This window comes from Silurus aristotelis (assembly GCF_946808225.1).
Source record: "Silurus aristotelis genome assembly, chromosome: 5".
NCBI classification, from domain to species: Eukaryota; Metazoa; Chordata; class Actinopteri; order Siluriformes; family Siluridae; genus Silurus; species Silurus aristotelis.
Window position 1 is genome coordinate 9,248,412 of NC_139578.1, and position 22,991 is coordinate 9,271,402.

Genomic DNA, 22,991 nt, shown 5'->3' on the forward strand with positions numbered 1-22,991 from the left:
GCATTTAGACGGTTGTTCTGTAACTACTAGTTCAACGGTAAAAGACCTGGGAGTTATTTTAGACAACAACTTATCTTTTAAAAATCACATCAATCAAGTTACAAAAACAGCCTTCTTTTACCTTAGAAATATTTCTAAGCTAAGAAATATCTTATCTATATCTGATGCAGAGAAGCTCGTCCATGCGTTTATGACCTCTAGAATAGACTACTGTAATGCATTACTAGGTGGATGTCCTGCATCATTAATAAACAAGCTTCAGTTAGTTCAGAATGCGGCAGCAAGAGTTCTTACTAGGTCAAGAAAATACGATCATATAACCCCAATCTTATCGTCCCTACATTGGCTTCCTATTAAGTTTCGAATAGACTACAAACTACTGCTACTCACTTATAAAGCACTAAATGGTTTGGCTCCCATGTATCTATCCAGTCTTTTAACACGCTACAATCCGTCATGCTCCCTGAGATCTCAAAACTCTGGGCTTCTAGTAGTTCCTAGAATAGCAAAGTCCACTAAAGGCAGTAGAGCATTTTCACATTTAGCTCCTAAACTCTGGAATAGTCTTCCTGACAGTGTTCGGGGTTCAGATACACTCTCCCAGTTTAAGTGTAGATTAAAAACATATCTTTTTAGCAAAGCCTACACATAACACACATCACACACATCACATCACAACCTTGTGCTCCAGAATATATGATTACATGCACATTATCAACTTGTGCTGTTAATATCATGAACAGCAGCTACGCTAATTCCTCTCCACTGCTTCTCTTTCTCTCCCCATCCCGAGGCATCCTGAGGTTTGGCCAGCTCCAGTCACGTCCCACCTCGTGAAGATTATGGACCTATGGATGATCATGGAGAAGTAGATGCCGAGTGTTTAAAGGCCCTGGCATGGAGAAGCTGATGCTGGATCTATGATGATCACAAATTGTTCTGTATTGTTGAAAGATTTATGACCAAACTCTTGATGTCACCCATATGAGGATGGGTTCCCCTTTGAGTCTGGTTACTCTTAAGGTTTCTTCCTCATAACATTTAAGGGAGTTTTTCCTTGCCACTGTCGCCACGGCTTGCTCATCAGGGACAAACGCACACCATTCACCTTCACTGTTGTTTTCTGTAAAGCTGCTTTGAGACAATGTCTGTTGTGAAAAGCGCTATACAAATAAACTTGACTTGACTTGACTTGATTATTCCCTGGTATTCCCTTCAGTATGGTTACTACAGATGAATGTATGAATTATAGTGGGAGATTGGCATTCACCAGAAGGTCAGTGTTGGGACACTTTTACTTATTGTCTTTACCAGAAACTGACACATTAAAGGTCATATTTAAGTATCATGTTATGTAGAATTTCTATCTCTATTGCTATGGTGCAATAAAGCTAGAATTTGTACTTATTATACTTATTCTCCATAATCATGTATTTTAATAATAGCATATGTACAATATATAATATAATATGCATATAAATGTAAATGCAGGCAATCGCTTACCAAGTGCTTAATGTATCTCTGTGTAAATGGTTATTTAGCTAAAAAGGAAGTTGTACATTAATGTATACATGTCAAAGTAGTTGCTTTCGACAAAAATGGAAAGTAAGAAAAAAGAAAGTAGTACTTCTTACAGTATATATTAAAATGAATTCAACACAAATGATTTTATTCTTTTATAACACAGGAATTCAGTGTTTGCAAGTTACATGCAAGCCGTGTAATACTGTAACTACTGGCACAGGTATGACTCGTTCATTAAATTATTTTCAAGCACGCATGCACGTGCACACACACACACACACACACACACACACACACACACACACACACACACACACACACACACACACACACACTTCAGTGCAACTTAAAGTAATCAAATCATCTACATTCATGTTTATGACACGTCGGTGGGAACCATAAAATCCAAAGAAGAACCACATTTACATGGCCAAAGTATGTAAAACTTGAGCTCAAGATCAATTTGAGAACCCTGGAGCTGTGTGATGGCCCCTGCACCACCATCCTGCAGCCCTGACATGAATCAGCAAAAAATATCAGCCACTGTATTTACTTTTTTGTTTGTTTAACAAAAAGAATGTGCATTCATTAAAAGCAATTAAAAAAACAGCAATTAATATCAGCATTATCTTATACTGTACAACCACATTACAGTAAGTACAATACAAAAATTTGAGTCTTGCGAGACTGATTTTTTTTTTTGTTGAGAAAATAAAATATACTTTGCTATGGTTAAAATGGATTGAGTACTTTAAGAGCGTGTCGATTTCCAGAGAGCCACAGATGCTATCGCTAAAGATGATCTATCACCGATCCCATTTACATATTCAGCATTTACAGTAATATACAATATTGCATGAGCACTAAACAACGATGACCAAACACATACCGTAAACATGTAAATAGTAAAAATAATTTGCTTCATGTCTTACTATTGTCTAAAGAGTGCTGCTTTAGACAACATCAAAAAATTCAAGCATCATTTATCACATATATATGGTTATTTCATATCTTTGATAAAAGATAAAATCTAGATGAAACAATGACAAATGATACTCCGTTCAAATCTCGCCATGGACTACATGAATGATGCACTGGATTCTGATAAACTAGTATCGATTATATACAACTTAACAACAGATTCAAGTTTTTTTTTTTTTTTGTAGAGCCCTCTGTCCAAAATGTACATCTAAGATTTGCAGCAAAAGTGTATATATACACTATATGGACAAACGGTTTTTGGGCACCATACCATAAGATTCATATGTGCTTTTTAAACATTCCCAATTCACATTTAGTCCCTATTTGCTGTTATAATAATCTCCACTCTTCTGGGAAGATTTTCCACCAGATTCTCGAGTGTGCTTGTGGACATTTGTGCTCATTCAGCCACAAGGGCTTTAGTAAAGTCAGATATTGATGTAGGTGTGGTGAGGAGGCCTGGGGTGCATTTGATGTTCCAATTCATCCCAAAGATGTTCAGTAGGGTTGAGGTCAAAGCTCTACTGCATGCCACTCAAGATCCATCCCATGTAAACATATCTATATAGAGCTGGCATTGTGCAGAGGGACTTTGTCATGATGGAACAGGTTTGGGTCTCCTTGTTCAAGTGAAGGGAAAATTTCATGCTAATGCATCCAAAGACAACGTATCCCTAATCCTAAAACTTTGTGGTAACAGTTTATAGAAGAACCACTTATGGCTGGTGTCCCAATACTTTTGTCCATATAGTGTTTAGAGATATCTATAAATCTATTATACATCATTTTTTGATACCTCTTTTGATATCAAATATTTCTAGCGATCACTAAACATGAATTTTATCATTAATAACCAATATGCAATTACATTACAGATCATTTTACAAAATGCAGTGAAAATCAGCAGTTCTTAATGTCTATATATATGTTTTAAATGTCTAAAATACAATATATGTAATAAATTATATAACATTATTACATTAATATATTTACATTCTTATTAGATTCAAATAGCATTATACATAAAACAGATTTTAATAAGACACTGATTTCTAAGGTACGATCATGTTTTCTTGGTGAAATTATAGACCATTAAAAAAAAAAAGTAAACAATAACTACTGCGCATGTCCGGTCTCAAAGCATTTCCGATGGAGCTATTTTTGAAAGCACGGAGCTGTCAAAAACAAAATCACTGAGCGAAAACAGTACAGTTAATAAAATCATTAATTATAAAGGCTAAAAATAGATCATTAACCTAAAATTCCCGGATCCCTCACACAACTTTTTCAACATTAAACGCTCACCTGAAGTACCGTATCCAGATGTGTATTGTTATCTGGTTGAGATCGAGTGCGTCTACACGAGAGAAACGAGAAACATTGAATGTAGTCCAGATGCCTCGAATTACTGAAATTTTTAACACAATGTGGATGATGTTTATCTTGCGCTTGGAGATTGCTTGGTGTCACAAACGTCGTCTGTTTGGGTCGTTGCTATGGTAACCGGGGGCGTGGTCGTTGCGTTGCTAGCTGAATTGTATTAAATTGTAGGGAATGAAAATGTAAGGATAAATGTAAGACCTGTAGATAATACAACGAGAAAAGTGTGTGTGTGTGTGTGTGTGTGTGTGTGTGTGTGTGTGTGTGTGTGTGTGTGTGTGTGTGTGTGTATGTGTGTGTGTGTGTGAGTGAGTGAGTGAGTGAGTGAGTAAGTGTGTGTCCAACAATCACACTCACATAGATACTTTGCTGTATTCATAATAAATCTGATGTGGTGTTATTGTGTGTTACATTATTAGAAGAGATGTATTTTTGTAGTGCGTGTAGTGTGTGTGTTTGTGTGTCTGTATGAGGGTTGGACTGCAGTTGTGTTGTTTATCACCACATTATCTGTGTAAAGCTGTTAATGTTATTTGTTAAAAGCGCTATACAAATAAAAATGTATATATTGTATTGTATTGTATTGTATTGTATTGTATTAATCCGCTGGGACTAATGTATCGTACGAGTTTCGCCTCCTGATGTTCAATAAACCGAGTGTTGTGATCTCCCAAACTTCTTGTGCATTGGTCCGATCTGCAGAACAAAGCCAAGAAGCCACGCAAATTAATTGTTGTGTTCCATCATAACTTATAGCAAACGTGGTGGTGAAACAGTGTGAAAGAAGGTGTGAATGCACCTTCTGGTCACGAATAAACAATAAGCGCATGCAATACTGCTGGCTAACGAAAAAAAAAATCGTACTGATATTGAATTCGATATTGTTGTAAGTTTGAGATCAAATGTGGATCGCTGTGTTTTGTTTTTCGGAAACCGAACCACTTTAATTTTCCGACAGCAACTTGGGTCCTGGTCTGAGAAATCATAAACAACAGAGTTGAATTAATCACATTATAATCACAAGAATATATAAACTGTCGCTGTGTATAATTCGTATCCCGCCGATGTTTTGAATGTGAGCGTTTGCTAACCGGAACGGATTAAAATACGTCACTTCCTCACATGAACGAATGGCCGTTGAAATGGTCTGTACCATATATATACAAGATGAATCATTCCCATTCCTTTATAAGAGTTAACCCAATGTCCTCTCATATAGTTCCTTCTTCTTGATGTAGTAAAACCCATTGCATCCAGCTTCCTTTGCATCAGGCTCCATTTTCATTCATAATGCACTTAGAATTCTGGGTATTGCTCAGACATGGAGCATCACCTCTAAATGTCAATCTTTTTTTATTATATTTAATGGACACTGTCTTTGGTCTCTGGCTCAGATGATATGGCACAGAGGGAACTGGGTAGGAACTAATATTTGAGCCAGAGTTCAGGAACAGGTAGAATTAAATCCTCTTGAAAAGAATCTGCATGGTGTAGATGTTTCTAAAAAGCGGCACTGCAGGCAAATCAGCTGATTTGGCTGAGTATAGGATGTGGCTTTAATTCCTTAACAACATCAGTTCATCGCCAGAAAACTTCAGAATATAAAGCTCTTCTGAATCCTTTAAGTTCTCGGGGTAATAAAACCGTATTGAGATATCTATGAGAACATTAAAAATGAAAATTTCGGTTGAATGAAATGCTGAATTTTGACACGGCATTGTGAAACGATGTTGATGTGCTTTCCTTATGCTGCGGCTCTCTCACCTAAAGGCCCATCTTGATCTGTGTCCTTCTCAGATGGTGGTGGTGATCTGTGTCAATCCCAGGTCATTGGAGATTTCCAGGCCTTGGAAGGAGGAGAGCTCCACAGCTAGTCATACTGATCTGCCACGGCCCCCCTCGCCCTTGCCGTCTGCCTGGCACGTGTGCTCGCGGAGAGTGCTCCTGACCCGCGACACCCCCACGCCGTCCGCCTTGCTCCGAGTGAGACAGCAGAAATCGCGGAAACATCGTTTGAAGTTCTCATCCAGAAAGGCATACAGGATGGGGTTGAGGCTGCTGTTGGTGTAACCGAGCGCCACACAGAAGAAGTAGGCGCCCATGACAGCCGTAGTCTCAGGCACTTCGGGTGCCAGCGCCTTCACCAGGATGAAGATATGAATGGGCGTCCAGCACACGACGAACACAGCTACCACCACTAAAACAAGACGAGTGATGCGCCGCAGATTACGGTCCTTCTCACGGGAGCCCGACAGCAGACGGACACTTTTCAAGCGCAACACCATCAGCGTGTAACACACGCTGATGATAAGCAGGGGTGCCACAAAAGCAAAGACAAATACACAGATCTTCATTAGTGTGTCCCAGTAGACATAGGGATCAGGAAACTGGAGAGCACACTCTGTGGTGCCTAAGGGAATAAAAATAAAGGAACAAAAGGTCATCTCAGCTTGGAGAACTCTCATTACTGTGAAAAAAGAACTCCAACAGAATCATGTTTGGAAGATGGAACAATCTCGATTATGAAATTGGAAAGATGTGCTTAGCCCTTTATTTTTTTACTCTTAACTCTGATACTCTGTTCAGGTCAAAAGGACCCTCCCCAGTGACACAACAGCCTAAGTTTTATTACATATTACCAAGATGAAGGGATACAAATCTGGTTTTCTGATTTAATACATTTTTCAGCCACTTTCATATGTGGTTTGAAATTTGATACATATACAATATGTGACCATGTGACATGAATTAGAACGGTCAGATAGGAATTCACATGTGGTCTTCACCCGGTGTTGGCAAAATAACAGTTGCAGAGCAACAGTAGGGAATTTATTCAGTGGAAGGATGAAGAAATCAAAGAGTTTCTTGATGTTTGTGCTGAAAGCTGGAAAGAAGCTAATAAAAATAAGTAGTGTTCAAAACAATTGCCTTAAAAAAAGTATGAGCTTCATTAAACTGGTACAATCTCATTAAACACAGATCATCTATGCATATCTAAGTAATAAATAAACAACCAAATAAATAAACAAATACATTAACAAATAAAACCGAATTGCACAGCTAATGTGCTAATGAGATTAGGACTAAGAATCCATAAAAATCCATTAATACGACTTGAATCTCTCAATATGGGATATATTTTTCAGAATTTGAATTGCAGTTTGTATACAGAGTTAACCCGGCCATTAGGGTTTCACAAGCCAGTGCACTCTTAGTGCCGGTCCCAAGCCCGGATAAATGGGGACGATTGCGTTAGGAAGTGCATCCAGCTTAAAAACATGTGCCAAATCAAATACGCGGATTACGAATCAGAATTTCATACCGGATCTACCGAGATGACAGGGAAAGGAGAAGTGGCGGAGAGTGGAGGTTTGGGTTGGTACTTTAAATGTTGGTACTATGACTGGTAAAGAAAGAGAGGTAGCTGATATGATGGAGAGGAGAACGGTAGATATGTTGTGTGTTCAGGAGACCAAGTGATAAGGGAGTAACGCCAGGAACATTGGAGGTGGATTTAAACTGTTCTATCATGGTGTAGATGGAGAAATGGTGTAGGGGTGATTCTGAAGGAAGAGTACAGTAAGAGTGTAGTGAAGTGAAGAGAGTTTCTGATAGAGGGATAAACGTGAAGCTGTAAGTTGAAGGGGTGATGATAAATGTCATCAGTGCTTATGCTCCACAAGTGAGTTGTGAGATGGAGGAGAAGTGAAAATTCTGGAGTGAGTTAGATGAAGTGGTAGAAGGTGTACCTAGGAAGGAACGATTGGTGATTGGGGCAGACTTTAATGGGCATGTAGGTGAAGAGAACAGAGGTGATGAGGAGGTGATGGGTAGGTATGGCCTTAAGGAGAGGAATGTGGAAGGGCAAAAAAAGAGAGAGAAAAGTAGGCAAGAGTACAAGGAGATGTGGCAGCAGGTAAAGAGGGATGTGGCAAAAGCAAAGGAAAAGGCATATGAGAAGCTGTATGAGAGGTTGGAGACTAAGGAAGGAGAAAAGGATTTGTATGGATTGGCCAGGCAGAGGGACCGACCTGTTAAGGATGTGCTGCAAGTTAGAGCAATAAAGGATGGAGATGGAGATGTGTTGACTAGTGAGGAGAGTGTGTTGAGAAGATGGAGGGAGTATTTTGAGCACCTGATGAACGAGGAAAAAGAGAGAGTGAGAAGGTTGGATGGTGGGGAGATGGTGAAGCAGGAAGTGGATAGGATTAGTAAGAAAGAAATAAGAGCAGCAATTAAGAGGATGAAGAGTGGAAAGTCGGTTGGACCAGATGACATACCGGTGGTACGCACTGTGGAGAAGGGGAATGAAAGTCAGTAGGAGTAAGACAGAGTACATGTGTGTGAATGAGAGGGAGGGCAGTGGAGTGGTGCGGTTGCAGGGAGAAGAGGTGGTCTTCATCATGGTGTCTGTTAATGGGTAGTATATATTAGGCAATATTTAAGCATTTCGTCCCCATAGTAAAATTGTTAGAAGCAGGAAAAATGGGCAAGTGTAAAGATTTGAGTGAGTTTGACAATTTATGATGGCTAGACGACTGGGTCAGAGCAAAACTGCAGCTCTTGTGGGAACAGTGGTGAACCGGCGACAGGGTCATGGGTGGCCAAGTATCATTGATGTACGTGGGGAGGGAAGGCTGGTCAGTGTGGTCCAATCCAACAGCTCAAATTGCTGAAGAATGTAATGCTGTTAATGTTTAACGGCTCAGAACTGTTGGCACGGCACCGACACGTTGGCACGTCAGTAAAACAAATGTTTAGTGTTCAAAAATAAATTTATTTGAAAATAATTTAACATACAGCCATTATTGCAAAATAGCTGCCAACAAAAGTGATCAGTGTTAACGCTGTCTTTAAAGCGTCAATATTTTGTGTGAGCACCATCATTATCCAGCACTGCCTTAATCCTACTGGGCATGAAATTCACCAGAGCTGCACAGGTTGTTGCTGGGATCCTCTCCCACTCCTCCATAATGACACCCCGGACGAAGCTGCTGGATGTTAGACACATAGCGTTTTTCCAGCTTCCGCCTGAAGATGCCCCACAGGTGCTCAATAGAGTGCAGGTCTGGAGACATACTTGGCCACTCCATCACCTTCACCCTTAGCGTCCTCAGCCTCATGATGCCACCAGCATGCTGGACTGTAGACCAGACACAATTATCTTGGTAAACCAGGGCATCACCACACATGCTGGACACCATCGGAGTTAAACAAGTTTATCTTAGTCTCATCAGACCACAGGACATGGTTTCAGTAATTCATGCTCTTGGACAGGACGTCTTCAACAAACTGTTTGTGGGCTTTCTTGTGAGCCAGCTTCAGAAGAGGCTTTCTTCTTGGACCACAGCCATGCAAACCGACTTGTTGCAGTGTGCAGCATACGGTTTGAGCACTGCCTTGCGAAGGCCTGTTTCAAGTGGAACCCGTTTTGGAAAACCTCTGTACTATAACTCCTTTTCAGAGTGTTACAGATATTCAATAGCCGAGACCATCTTTGTGGAGAGCAACCATTCTAATTCTCAAATCCTCAGAGAGTTCTTTGCCATAAGGTGCCATGTTGAACATCCAGTGTTCAGGATCAGAGAATTGTACTCAAAGCACCAAATAACTTTATCTGTTCTGTTACTAGATAGACAGCTTTGTTTTGTCCTGTCAAGTAGACAAAATCATGAACATGGTGAATAGGACAGGTGGCTTTGCATGGTGAAGTGACATACAGCTGTTATCACTTAGGGGTGTACTCACTTTTGTTGCCAGCTATTTTGATGATAATGGCTGTATAAGCTACAAATGTAATTTCTTTAGTATTGTCCCTTGATAATATATACTAAAATGGTTGAAAGGTGAAGAGTGTACTCTGTGTTATATATATCTGTGTTGCCCAGCGACAGCCCCAAAACATCACTGCTCTAGAGAAGATCTGCATGGAGGAATGGGCCAAACTACCAGAAACAGTGTGTAAGAACCTTGTGGAGACTTACAGAAAACATTTGATCTCTGTCATTGCCAACAAAGGGTATATAACAAAGTGTTGAGATGAACTTTTGTTATTGACTAAATACTTATTTTCCACCAAAATTTGCAAATAAATTCTTTAAAAATCAGACAATGTGATTTTCTGGATTTTTTTTTCTCATTTTGTCTCTCATGGTTGGAGTGTACCTATGATGATAGGCCTCTCTCGTCTTTTTAAGTGGAAGAACTTGCACAATTGGTGGCTGACTAAATACTTTTTTGCCCCACTGTATATATAAAAGGTCCATAGTTCAAATCCCTGCACCTATAGGTTGGCCACTGTTGGGCCCTTGAGCAAGGCCCTTAACCCTCAAATGCTTGGTGGTATGAACATGATACATGTAATTCGTTCTGGATAAGGGCGTCTGCCAAATACCGTAAATGTAATGACTGGTCTTTATAAATATACATGTCAAATGTGATTCCTGTTACATTCTATCTGTTAGTTATTTAGACATATACACCTGCCCTTAGGGAATGGTGTGTATTTATGTATGTCGATGTTGTTATATTTCTAGGAATGCTAATAATGTCTATGAAGATTTATTATTCTATTGTTATAAAATAAAAAGGAGATGGCATGGATGGATTAATTAATGCATGTTATAGTTAGTCTTTAGGATGCCAATTACCATTGTTGGTCTGAGTACTGCCGAGGACCAGAGCTGGGATGCCAGCAGCCGAAGATAAAACCCAGATGAGGATGTTGATGATCTTGGCTTTGACGGGTGTGCGGAAATCCAGCGCCTTGACCGGGTGACACACGGCCACGTAGCGGTCGACGCTCATCATGGTGAGGGTGAGGATGCTGGTGAACATGTTGTAGTAATCGATGGAGATGAAGACCTTGCAGACCACCTCTCCGAAAGGCCATGAGTTGAGCAGGTAGTCAGTGCTTTGAAAGGGCATAGTGGTGGTCACAAGGGCGTCGGCTACTGCCAGGTTGAAGATGTAGATATTGGTGGCTGTTTTCATCTTAGTGTATCTATGAGAACATAAAAAAAAGAAATGAGGGAACAAAGTACTATAGAACATGAAGTAGCAAGCATTGTTTGGATAGTCCACATTTTTAATCCATTTGATTTAATCACTCAATTTGTCTAGATTTGTTTGGATCAGGACAATCACTCAAAGCTCTGAATTATTTATAAAATAATAAGTAATTAATCAAGGAATATTTGCCTGTTAAATAAAAGCCATGTCAGTAGTGTGAAAAAAACATTTTCTATGATTTATACATTTGTCATTTGCCACAAAAAAAAAAAATAAAGAAATATCTATTAGCACTATTACTAATAATTTAGATCTGAAGATCAATTCTGGTCATTAGGGGTTTAGAGATTTAGAGAAGAGTTACATTAGGCTTCATCTTGCCTATACAATAAATATATCTTGCCTATATTACATTTTATACATGATTTTCATATTATGACAATTTTCCTTTACACATTGATCATTTTCACTTGAGATCTTTCAGAAAATGTAAATTTTTGTCCATTGTTTTACATTTTTCACATGTGATTTTCCCCAAATAAATGATTTGGGTTTTTTTTGTTTAATATTTTCTATATGATTTACTTATGATACCATTTTTGTCACCACATCACGTTTTTTCATTATTAAATATTATTAATAAATGCATTATAATAAACCTTAATTATATACATGAATCGTTTATCCTCATGTGATTTTACACCAAAGCTTTAATTTTTTTTTACTTTTCTTAAAATAATAAAATAATAATAATAATAATAATAATAATTAGCATTTTACATGCAATTAATTATCAAGGTATATTGCATGCTTAATCTCATATCAATATGTTTTCCCACGATTCATTTTCATTTCATCGTTGCACATTTAATGATTACGTGAGCAAAATATTTTCAAGTGACCATTTTTGTTTACATACAAAACTACACATAATTCATTTAATTTCATGCTATTTTTTTTTTCACATTTTCCATGTGTTTTCTTTCATATATTTTTTTTTTACAACACATTTATTGTCACTTTCAGTTATTTCTTACATAATCAAGTGTGAAATGTACAGCACTGTTTTTTTTTTTATCTTCCTTTTAAAAAAGATAAGAACTAAACATTTGAGTAATTCTATTGATTCATTTAAGCTGCACAGTTTAAATGGTACCAGTTTGATTGTTTTCTAGTTGCTGGAGTGGTACCATCAAGGGACCATCAAACGGTTTGTACATTAGGTATATACATTATGGTTTTACACCAAAAAAAGAATGTAAGATTCATGTAAGTGTATTGTTTCTAAACTGGTATCTTGCCCCCTCATGGCTCCTGGGCCCTTGGTTACATCTTGAGCTATCTGTGTCTGTGCGCTCTTCATATTCATGTGGGTTTCTGCTGGGTTCCTCTAATTTCTAAAAAACATAGTTGGATTGCCTATGCTAAATTATCCTTGTTGTAATCTTATGGTACTTTAGATTAAATCTCAAACCTGCTGTTCTCAGCATCCTCCAAAGTGTTTATCAATTAACCGGTTAGTGAATGAATAAAAGCATTGCTATAAATGCAAACATATATATTAAATGTGGATCCCTGACGTCTGGTACAAAATCAAATATATACCAAATTTTTCAAGGGAGGATTTTTGCCCACTTTGAGTCTCTTAATGAATTTCGACATCCACCAGGGGGTGCCAAACCACCAATTTACAAATATTGTTCTTGGATCTTCAGTCAGACTTTTTTTTTTTCTCCTTAATGCAAATATTTCCAAGAACAAAAATCCATAAAGTATATGAAATCAACGTGGACTACGATTTTAGGTTATATTCCAGGTAAACTAAACACACACACACACACAAAAAAAAACACTCTGCCCTCTACAGTCAAGGACCTCAGGCTTGATGTATATTTATTTATCAATTTATCTTCTTACCTTATAATGACATACATCACCAGGCAGTTTCCCACCAGGCCGACAACGAACACCACGGAGTAGACAGCTGTGATGACAGGCACGATGGGGGAGAGGCTCTCGACCTCGCTTGGCCAGCTCTCATTCCCTGAGGAGTTCAGAGGCGCTTCTGAAAGCGAGTCCAAGTTCACCAAACAGTCCTCAACACCCGCAGACGCGCACTTATCCTCCTTAAAGATCTGCATCACGCTGATATCCATCTCCTCTAAAGACAAACGTGGGGCAAAAAAAGCGCGTCTGTTTAATTGGGGAAATTTTTTTCCTCCTAATTTTATTTCATATTTGAAATAAATGAAAAATAAAAAGACTGATTATAAAAAAAATGATGACAGCAGATGATGACTAACAACACCAAACAACACCAAAGGAAAATACATTATAGAGCAAGAGTGCAACACCTACATATAATAGGAAGCAATATGATCTTACCGTGCAGTCTGTTAAAATAGGTGAGAAAGTCTCCGAGGCGACCAAATAAAAATAAGGAGTTTGGATTGCGTGATTTGTCCCCGCACAGGATGCGTTTTCCACACGCACTGGCGCTATAGAGGCGCTCCAGCTGTGGCCGCCTGATGACATCAGAGCGCAGCGCACCGACTGAACCGCCCGCAGAGACACACACCGACTCTCAATGAAGTTTTGGAGCGAATCGACAGCAAGTGTTTGCAGTGTGGGTTTGCTGTTTTGTTCCGTTCTGGGGGCTTTTCTGTAAATAGAAGAAGGGAAAAAAACTGAAATTCTTCTCAGTCTTTGGTTGGGGTCCTGAACCTGGTACATCTTCAGAACACACACACACACACACACACACACACACACACACACACACACACACACACACACACACACACACACACAATACCTGCTCCCTTGAGCACATCTTGTGTACCTATAAGCATGCATTTCTTTCTACACACTTCAGAAAACAGTATGTTAAGGAGCATTACCTTGAACTTATAATTTACAGGTTCAGTTCATGCATCTGCACACACACACACACACACACACACACACACACACACACACACACACACACACACACACACACACACACACACACACACACACACACACACTAAAAACACAAAAGATATTGTTTTAAAAGCTGCACATCACAGAGCTACTCCTTTTCCAAGAATGCAAAAGAAACTCCGGTTTGTCCTTTCTATACAGTATATCAGTACTATGTATAACCATAAAACAGATGGCTTTCCTGTCAGGAATAGGTTTCACGGTTGCACAGCAGCAGGCAGCACTGCTGCCTCACAGCCCTGGGGGCTCAGGTTCAATCGTTCTGAGAGAGTCACTGTTCTGGAGAGTGGCTGTGCCTGTTCTCCCTTGTGTCCATGTAGGTTTCTCGCCACCCCCTGATAAAAACATTCCAGGAGAATGTGTGTATGCATAATGCTCAGTGATAGACTGGAAATTTGTTCCCAGGATGCATTTTCTGTCTCGCTCCCAGTGTGTATCGCACCTGTGTATATCAGAATGCAGAAGTGCTTAAATGGGTTCCAAATTGATTTCTGTTCAACAGTGTACATTTGGATTCTCATTGGGAAAACATAATAATTCTACACTGTATTGAAGTTTGCAGATACAAGTTTGGTATGTGCTTTTTGAGCATCGTATTCCATATTTAGTTCCAATTTGCTTCTTATAATTCCTTCTGCGAAGATGTTCCACTAGATTTTGGAGTGTGCATGTGAACATTTGTGTTCGTCAGCCACAAGGGTGTTTGTAAAGTCAGGTGTACTGGTGTAGGAGGTCTGGGGTGCAGTCAGCATTCCAATTCATCCCACAAGTGTTCAGTAGGGATGAGATCAGAGCTCTATAGCAGGCCACTCAAGATCTACCACTCCAAACCATGTAAACCATATCTTCATGTAGCTCGATTTGTGCATCGCCATGCTGGAACTGGTTCGGTTTCCAAGATCAAGTGAATGAAAATCTTTATGTCCTATACAATTGTGTGCCTCCAGCTTTGTGGTAACAGTTTGGAGAAGAACCACGTATAGCAGGAAAGGTCAGGGGTCCCAATACTTTTGTCCATATAGTGTATCTTCTGTAGTGTACCACTGACATCACCATGTTGCCTGAAGTTTTCTCACACAATCAAAGTTATACTGTATATGCAAGCAGCATTCTATTTCACCCAACCAGCAATATATAGTCTATTGCTAATCACTAGCAATATCACGAGGACCCATCATAGCAAAGGCATTACACCACTGCGATGCATAATGCTAACTTTGTACAACGTTTCCAAAATGCCTGGTAGGAGTAGTGCTATAGTCAGTGTACATCCAAAACGAATACCCTGTAAACATGTCTTTGTCCTTAAGCCATGATTGTTTACTGACGTTAGCCCAACCATGCCAAACTAATTACCCCTAATAATGCAACCTCCGTGAGATAACCTCCAGAGTATATCTGGATATCAGTACTGGTTTGAGTGGGTTTTTAATTGACCAGTCCATAGCGAACATTTGTGAAGAACCCTAATTAGGATGCCATGGTAATGGTGCAGTCATAAATAAACAAATACACATCCAAACATATACATGTACTCACCAGTTAAACTGAAGTTGAAGCTCAGGGGAGATCAGTGGCTCCACAATGTTCGGTTTCTGTGATGATGAATGGAGCTGAGCCCTGTAACAATAATTTAATGGAAATGTAATTTATGGCACAATGGTAACAAAGCTGGTGGATATGATGTAGTAGCCATTTACACTGCTTTATGCTGCACTGCATCCATTTCATAGAGGCATTTTTGTGCCCATTTAAATCAGTTTCTAAAGCTTATGTTTATGTTCAAGCTTTTATTAGCAAAATGTATTTATTTGAATAGCTACAAAAGACGGATCTTTGTCTGAAATGGACCAGACAACAAAATACAGAATATACTGTACATACTGTATATAAAATTCGACATCACAATAAAGAAGACATTTGAAATGAAATAGATACTGGTACCAGACGATGGTTACAAATTTTAGAAACTGCTGTTCAAACAGAACAGTCGCTGGAGTTTATAGAGACTGGTGTGAAATATAATAACATCAATGGTGAGAGCTCCAGGGTCCATGGTTGAATCCTGAGTTCTGGTTTTAGCCAGTGTGGTGTTTCTGTGCATGTTGTCCCCTTGATCACATGGGTATTTTCCTTTGTTTTCTCCCATAGATAAAACATTGCCTTTACCTCAGTTTGTTACATTTTCTTCAGAGGATAGTTTTTTTTCCTTTCCATTTGGTAAGCTGCTTTATTCTCCCTGCTGTTCAGTTTTTTTTATCTTTCTCTTTCTCTCACTCTCTCACACACTCTCTCTCTCTTTTCACTGATTTCCTTATAATCTGGGGAGCACAGTGGTGCCACAGGGACGTATGACTCCTAAGTGTGAACACAGAATGCATTAATCAGCTGAAAGTTAAGGTGGTCTGTCCGGTCCTCGGATTCTTCTGACTCATTCTATGATGCTAGCATGTGTTTATTCTTTCAGATAATGTTGAATTATCAGCCGTCAAGGAATCAGAACGGTCAATAATCTCTCCCAAGGTGGGCCTATTCATGGACATCCTCACAAAGGAGTAGCCCAGGAGTGAAATATAGGCCAGGCACAGATGCCAGTGTAAAAACCACATTGACATTCAGGCTTCTTCCTGGTAGAGTCAAGACAGGGTGCTGGTGGAGGATGCAATTGCCTGTAACTGGCTTTTTCAACTGTTTTCTGGTTTCTTAGGGAGGCGGTAGCTCTTTGGTTAAGGTCCTCGGTTACTACCGTAATTTCCGGACTCTAAAGCGCACCCTTATATAAGCCGCAATTTTACAATTTTTTTTTTTTTTAACATAAATAAGCCACAACTGTCTATAAGCCGCACACTGAAACTAATAAACTTTACACAGGCTTTAACAAAAGACACTAAATGCAATATGTTGCGCTTCTATTAGGAGCACGTCACTGCATTCTCCCGGTATTACTGCGTGTGTGTGCGTGTGGAGACTGAGGATTATGTTCTCATATTTTCTGATGCTCATTTCTAAGTTTCTTTGACTAACCCATAACGCTGTTGCCAAAAAAATAAAAAAGCACGAGTTTTGGAAACCTGTCTGTGCTTATATGATTTGTGTTGCAACTGGAGTTAGTGAGCTCTCTCTTCACCCAGACTCAACACGTTACAACGGCTTGTATCTAAACAGTAGCCGACCAAGAAAGTAATTGTTCACTGTCTTCCTCCTTCCTTTCACAACTACAGTGGTAAATTGACCTACGAGTGCATTAATGTACGAGTTTTCCGAGGTACGAGCGGTCGCTCGGGCGATTTTTTTGCTTTGTTACGCAAAAAAATTGAGGTACGAGCTCGAGACGCTGCTGCTAGATGGCGAAGCGAAGCCAGAAAGCGATGATTGTGACGAAAATTTAGATAAGCAAAGAAGAAAAAGTAAAAATGTTAAAGTTTAGGGATACGTAGTGTACAGGAGTGATAGTAATAAACGAGTTTTCCCACCGCCTCCGCTTATCGCCTCTACCCCCCCTTCACACACACACACACACACACACACACACACACACACACACACACACACACACACACACACACACGCACGCACACACACACACACCCCCCACCGGCATTTTTCGTTAGCTCAAGTCGTCTCATCTCCAAGGAAAATACACTGAATAAAACCTTATTATATCTTTACATACTCTTTCTATTATGTTTTTATACAAGATTTGTTATTTAGAAATGTATTTTCCAATTTAATAACATGAAACATAAAAACGGGTCATTTTGAGGGTTGGAACGGATTAATGCCATTTTAAGTATTTTCAATATGGAAAACTGATTTAATGTGCGAGCAAATTGAGATACGAGCTCGTCCACGGTAACGAATTAAACTCGTAGGTCAAGGTACCACTGTATTTCTCTCGGGAGTTTATCTTTTGTCATCGACGTGTGCCACCGGTGGAAGTTTTTCTCCCGAAGCCATGCAGCTCAGAACACAGGTGAAGTGCGTTTTTTCGTTTCCGTTCGGAAATTTCATTGGTCTAATGTTATGTCGCTCAGTTTTTTTGGTTTGAAGTTTGTGAAACCGGGAAAAACCCAGGAAAAATCAATAAATAAGCCGCGGGGTTCAAAACGTGGGGAAAAAGTAGCGACTTATAGTCCGACGAAAGGTCGGGGGTTCAAGCCCTGGTATCGCCAAAGCTGCTGCTCTTGAGCCCTTGAGCAAGGCCCTTAACTCTCTGCGCTTCAGGGGCACTGTATTATGGTTGACCGTGCGTGCGGGCTCCAGCTTTCCAACAAGCTGGGATATACGAAGAAAGGTTTTTCACTGTGCTGTAAATGTATACAGGTATGTGACAAATAAAGGCAATTCTATTTTATTCTTACAGACCTGCTTTTCCTAGGAGGCGGAGAATTTTGGTATCTTCAGTCTGGCTGTGTTTGATCCATTGGAGTGAATGACTGTAGGATTTTTACTTGTGACTTCTTTCAAGCGTATGCATGATAATCTGAAATAGGCTTCTCTAAAAGCAGCAGAGGAAACTGTCTACTCTGAACTTTCTCCACTAATTGCCTTGTATGCCAGATTGGTGGTCAGATCACTCTGAGGTGACCTTTTTCCATAACACGATTGACCATATTAGCTGGTTTTAACTGGCCTTGCAGCCTTCATGACAATACACCCACTTCTTGCCTAAACATTGGCTCACTAAATGCACAGGAAGTAGCAGCTACTCCATTCCAGAAATGCCATTCATGAGCCCTTGTCACTCAGCAGTGGGACCATGCGGTTTACAAAGTGACTCTTATTTTGTTCTAATTAAATATTTTTAATACAAAGAACACCTGCTCCTTAGCAGGAGAGGGTTGACTTTAGGCACAGCAAGTGTCAGGTGAAAATGATGGCTCTTATGACAGCTAGCATCTGTCCCTTGGTCTGTCTTTTGAATTGGGCACATGTTAAACGCAACTGTGACTACAACAGTTTGTGCACCCAGCTACTACCAGCAGTTATTTTCTATTACATCAGTAAATTAACCAGTGTCCATAAATTAGCAAAATGGAAGCATTATAGAGTAAATTAATCCACTGGTTATTTCTTCTTACACCCTGCACAATTTTCACCATTCCCCAAGTAATAACCTTCATAAAGTTGTATATAAATTGGGTTATACAAACTATTATTAAATCAGAAATATAGATAAGACTATTTATTTGCTATTCATTTAAAGTTTTATATATATATATAAAAACCACCCCTTGATATTCTCAACAATATTCTTTGACCTTGTTAAATGTAGATCTGGGTCTAGTTGCTATAGTGAAAATTTACCTTCAGTATGTCTACTACAGTAGTCAGCCTTTATATATTCAAACTCTCATCATAGCACTTTGTGTATTCTGTAGATCTTGTCTGAACAGACAATTTAAAGTATCCTTTTTAGGTTTTGTAGGCTGTTCATGAGAAATCATGTCTGAGGCAAATGAATGGTAATTATGTCTGAATTGTTTGAATTGTAGCTATTTATATGTTTTGTTGGTGGTGTGATTTAATCCTGTGGAAAACCTTTTGTGTTGGAAAATACATTTTCGGTATAATACTGTATATTTATTGTAACTCTCTCTAAAAATTAAAAATGCTTATACAAAATAATAATTAATAATCGGTGTCTAATCTAATAGAGAATGTTAACTAGTATTGTGGAGTCGCACGAAGAAACAGCAGACCTGCTTTTATAAATGCTGATGAATCATGGCTGTCGTCTGGTGAGAGATTTTGAGTACAAACTCATCAGGACATCAGAAAAAGGCGTGTGTTTTTCTTTCGCCGCTGAAAAGTTTTCATAAATTTGAACGAATTCTTCATGCAGAACAAAAGCCTGCGGTTTGAAGGCTGCATATGTGAGCTACAGTGGTATTGTTACTGTTGCACAGATCTCTGTTAGACTTACTGCTAAATTAATGAATCATCCAGGCATACGTTATGAGCTATGTACGAAACCTCTCTCTTATAATCCTGGCAGCACTGATCATGCCATGATGCGCGTCTGGCTAGCTCGTGTCAAAAATGCCACGGGTGTTGTAGTAGGTAAAGGCCACATGTGTCAAGCACGGTTTCATTGTTTCAAGGAACACCACATGGCACTTTAGCAGAAGTGTAGCAGCCACCGCCTACTACCTGCTGCCAATTAGGAAGCATCAGCCTGTCTGGATGTGCTAATGAAAATGTAGTAAATAGGGGGTAGGTAGGACGTTTATCATAATGCAAAACAAGACGGGTCTAGTGGAGGCTGAAAAGTGAAATAAAGATTTTTTTCCCCCGAAATGGTTCTCTCTCTCTCTCTCTCTCTCTCTCTCTCTCTCTCTCTCTCTCTCTCTCTCTCTCTCATGTGTTAATTTTTATTACAGGATATTAGGAAGATAGCAACATTTAATCAGACTAGCATATGAGATCATGCTTGAACGCAATGCAATGTGCAACGCCATTATATTAACATTTGGGATATCGAAACCATACAATGAGCAGAATAAACTTGAATTTGAATATATTTCTTTCTTTTTCAAATAAAAAAAAAAACCCCAACAAATAATCTAGTATGTTTTTTAAATACCACAGTGCTGTTGAATTATCGGATCTGATCGGCTGAAAGAGTGTTTATACAGATTGGTATTAATGTACTGGTTCTGTGTATGACGTGCAGCAGACGTTCGGTGTAAACCTCGGTCTAACAGAAACAAACAAACTCAAAAAGTGCTTTAACAATAATTTATAAAATCATTTATATTTAATTACTATAAACTATAACTAAGGATGTGTTTGTTTTTTATGATATTTGTAACAGACTGTATTTTTGGTGCTACAGGAAGGCTTCAGCACAAAGGGCCGAAGCGTTCCGGTTTCTGCAGTTTTGTTGTTGTTGTGTGGACTTTTCATGACATTACAAGAAATACAGAAAAATAAGCAACCCCTTTACTATGTACACATATTGTGCCTTACACACATCTGCACTAATATTTGATTTATAAGTATGTGTCTATATATACACATCTATCTATCATGTACAGCATGTCTAGTTATAAATTTAATACAATAAATCATGTTATTTTGGGAATAAGAGAACCCCCCCCAGGACCCAGACCCCCTGCACTCGAAACAATCTGCTTCCTGAAACACATCTTCGAGTGCTACATGTTTGTTTAGCGGCTGAGCGTTAAGTTAAAACCTGCAAAACAGACAAATTCACGAGTTATAACAGTATGTGACACAGCGGCATCTACATAAACGGATCTCTTTTACACCTTAAATGGCAACTTTGTCGCTGACCTAACAGAAATAGGAGGCTCTGATTAACATCGCATTCTGGCTTGGATGTAACCATGGATACAGGGCAGTAATGTGTTTTTGCTCAGACAGTTGGGACTTTTGTTAAAGACAAGCCACAGTCATCGAGGGGGATAGTAAAATCATGATGTGGAAGGAAAAAAAAAAAAAAACACACGATTAGAAATGAAAAATTATTCGCTTTCAACCCTTATAATCCCGAACCTTATCGCGGATAACACCTGTGATGATCTTACGTGCCGAGTTAGATGAAACTTAGCGAACTAGAAAATCGCACATGGACAAATGAAGAGCCACGGTTGCTAATGGCCTCCTTCTCATGCATGTGGCCCTCTGCCATATTGATTTAACCTAAGCACGCCACTAATGGACCAGAACACTGTATATGACTATTAAATGTCCCGCTTTACCCTTTTCTCCCCTTTAACCAATATAAGGTGAAGATGACATGTTGCTAAGAGACTGGTATTTTTCGTGTCATGTGCTTTATTGTTCCTGCACTCATTTCTCGTCCGATGTAAGGGAATATCGGGGGCAGACGGAAGCTTGATTTAGCTTTTTTTTTTAAAAGGTCGAACAAAAAACTGAGGTAAAAAAAGAGACAATTGTCGAGTCAAGTGTTCTTCACTCACCTTTGAGGCTCAATTCAAGATGCTGAGATGTCCTTTAGAGACATGAAGCAAGAAACACAAGAGCAGTAAAGCAGGTCTTTAGGGTAATTAATGCTGTAAATGTGGTGGCATTTGTGTATGAAAGGAGCTCACGAGTCCTAACCCCTACACCATTAACAAGAGTCAATGATGGGTTTGCTGATTTAAGGAGTTTATTCCTGACTAATTGCCTTGTCAACATCATATTTTGTAGTCTGGTCAAATGTAAGCAGCACATAATGGAATATGTTTTCGAACAGGTTTTACAATTACAATGCATGAGGAGCTCTAAAGAAATGTTTATTTTTTCCATATTTGGGCCAACTAAAAAAAATGGCTATTCACAACACATGCTTTTTTTTTATTTATTTTTTTACGTTTGAGAGCCACAACGAAAGTATGAAGATTTACGAAGGAACAGAGGGTGGGGAAAAAAATACCAGTATGACCAAGTAGGGCGTGAAAGAGAGGCAGACAGAGAGAGAGAAAGAGATATAGGTAGGAGTGTTCTCATGCGTTTATAATGACCTTGAAGTGTGAATGCAGAACCCTGAATGCAGCAAGTTTGTTTAGAGGCTGTGACGTTTCTATGGCAACCAGAGTTTCCTTGTAGAGCATCAGGAATCTGGCAGTTCGAGATTTTTATTCCAAACTTCGTGTCCTTGATCTGCGAGACGAGCGAACTGAAGCGTTTCAAATGAGCGCAATTACGGCCCGAGTTAGTTCGATTGATTAAAGGCGGTACTTTTTTGTACTCCGCAGGCAACACGCTTTCTAAATGATTGAAATAAGTTGTGTTGGATGACTATTTGGCTATTTGACTATTTGCATGCGCCACAGTATGCTTCAGAAGAAAGAACGGACCAGAAGAAACATCAGAACAGTCTCTTGGTGCCGTCAGCCTGAGGCACGGCCTCAGGGGTCAAGGGTCTCACAAGGATTTTTTTTTTAACTAACATCTCATCATGCAGCAACAGATTCAGACAAATCATGAAAAAAACATGAGGGGAACAACAAACACTATATGACCAAAACTATGGGGACACATGATCATCATGCCTATATGTGTTTCACAGTGATGGAGGTAGACAATCGTATAGAATGTTTTTGTGTACTGTGCCATGACTATTTCCCAGCACTGGA

At 39.2% G+C, this 22,991-nt stretch overlaps 1 protein-coding gene across 1 annotated transcript in view; it reads right to left on the reverse strand.

Annotated features, from left to right (window-relative positions):
* Positions 1 to 4,190: 4,190 nt before the first annotated feature.
* Positions 4,191 to 22,991, reverse strand: part of oprk1 (opioid receptor, kappa 1) — a 29,883-nt gene continuing 11,082 nt past the window's right edge. The window contains exons 2-5 of the mRNA XM_083541817.1: positions 13,282 to 13,558; positions 12,814 to 13,057; positions 10,536 to 10,888; positions 4,191 to 6,295 (exon numbers count right to left, since the gene is read on the reverse strand). Coding sequence (XP_083397943.1) covers positions 5,760 to 6,295; positions 10,536 to 10,888; positions 12,814 to 13,052 — 1,128 coding nt within the window. The 5' untranslated portion in view covers positions 13,053 to 13,057; positions 13,282 to 13,558 and the 3' untranslated portion in view covers positions 4,191 to 5,759. The remainder of the gene's footprint in view (positions 6,296 to 10,535; positions 10,889 to 12,813; positions 13,058 to 13,281; positions 13,559 to 22,991) is intronic.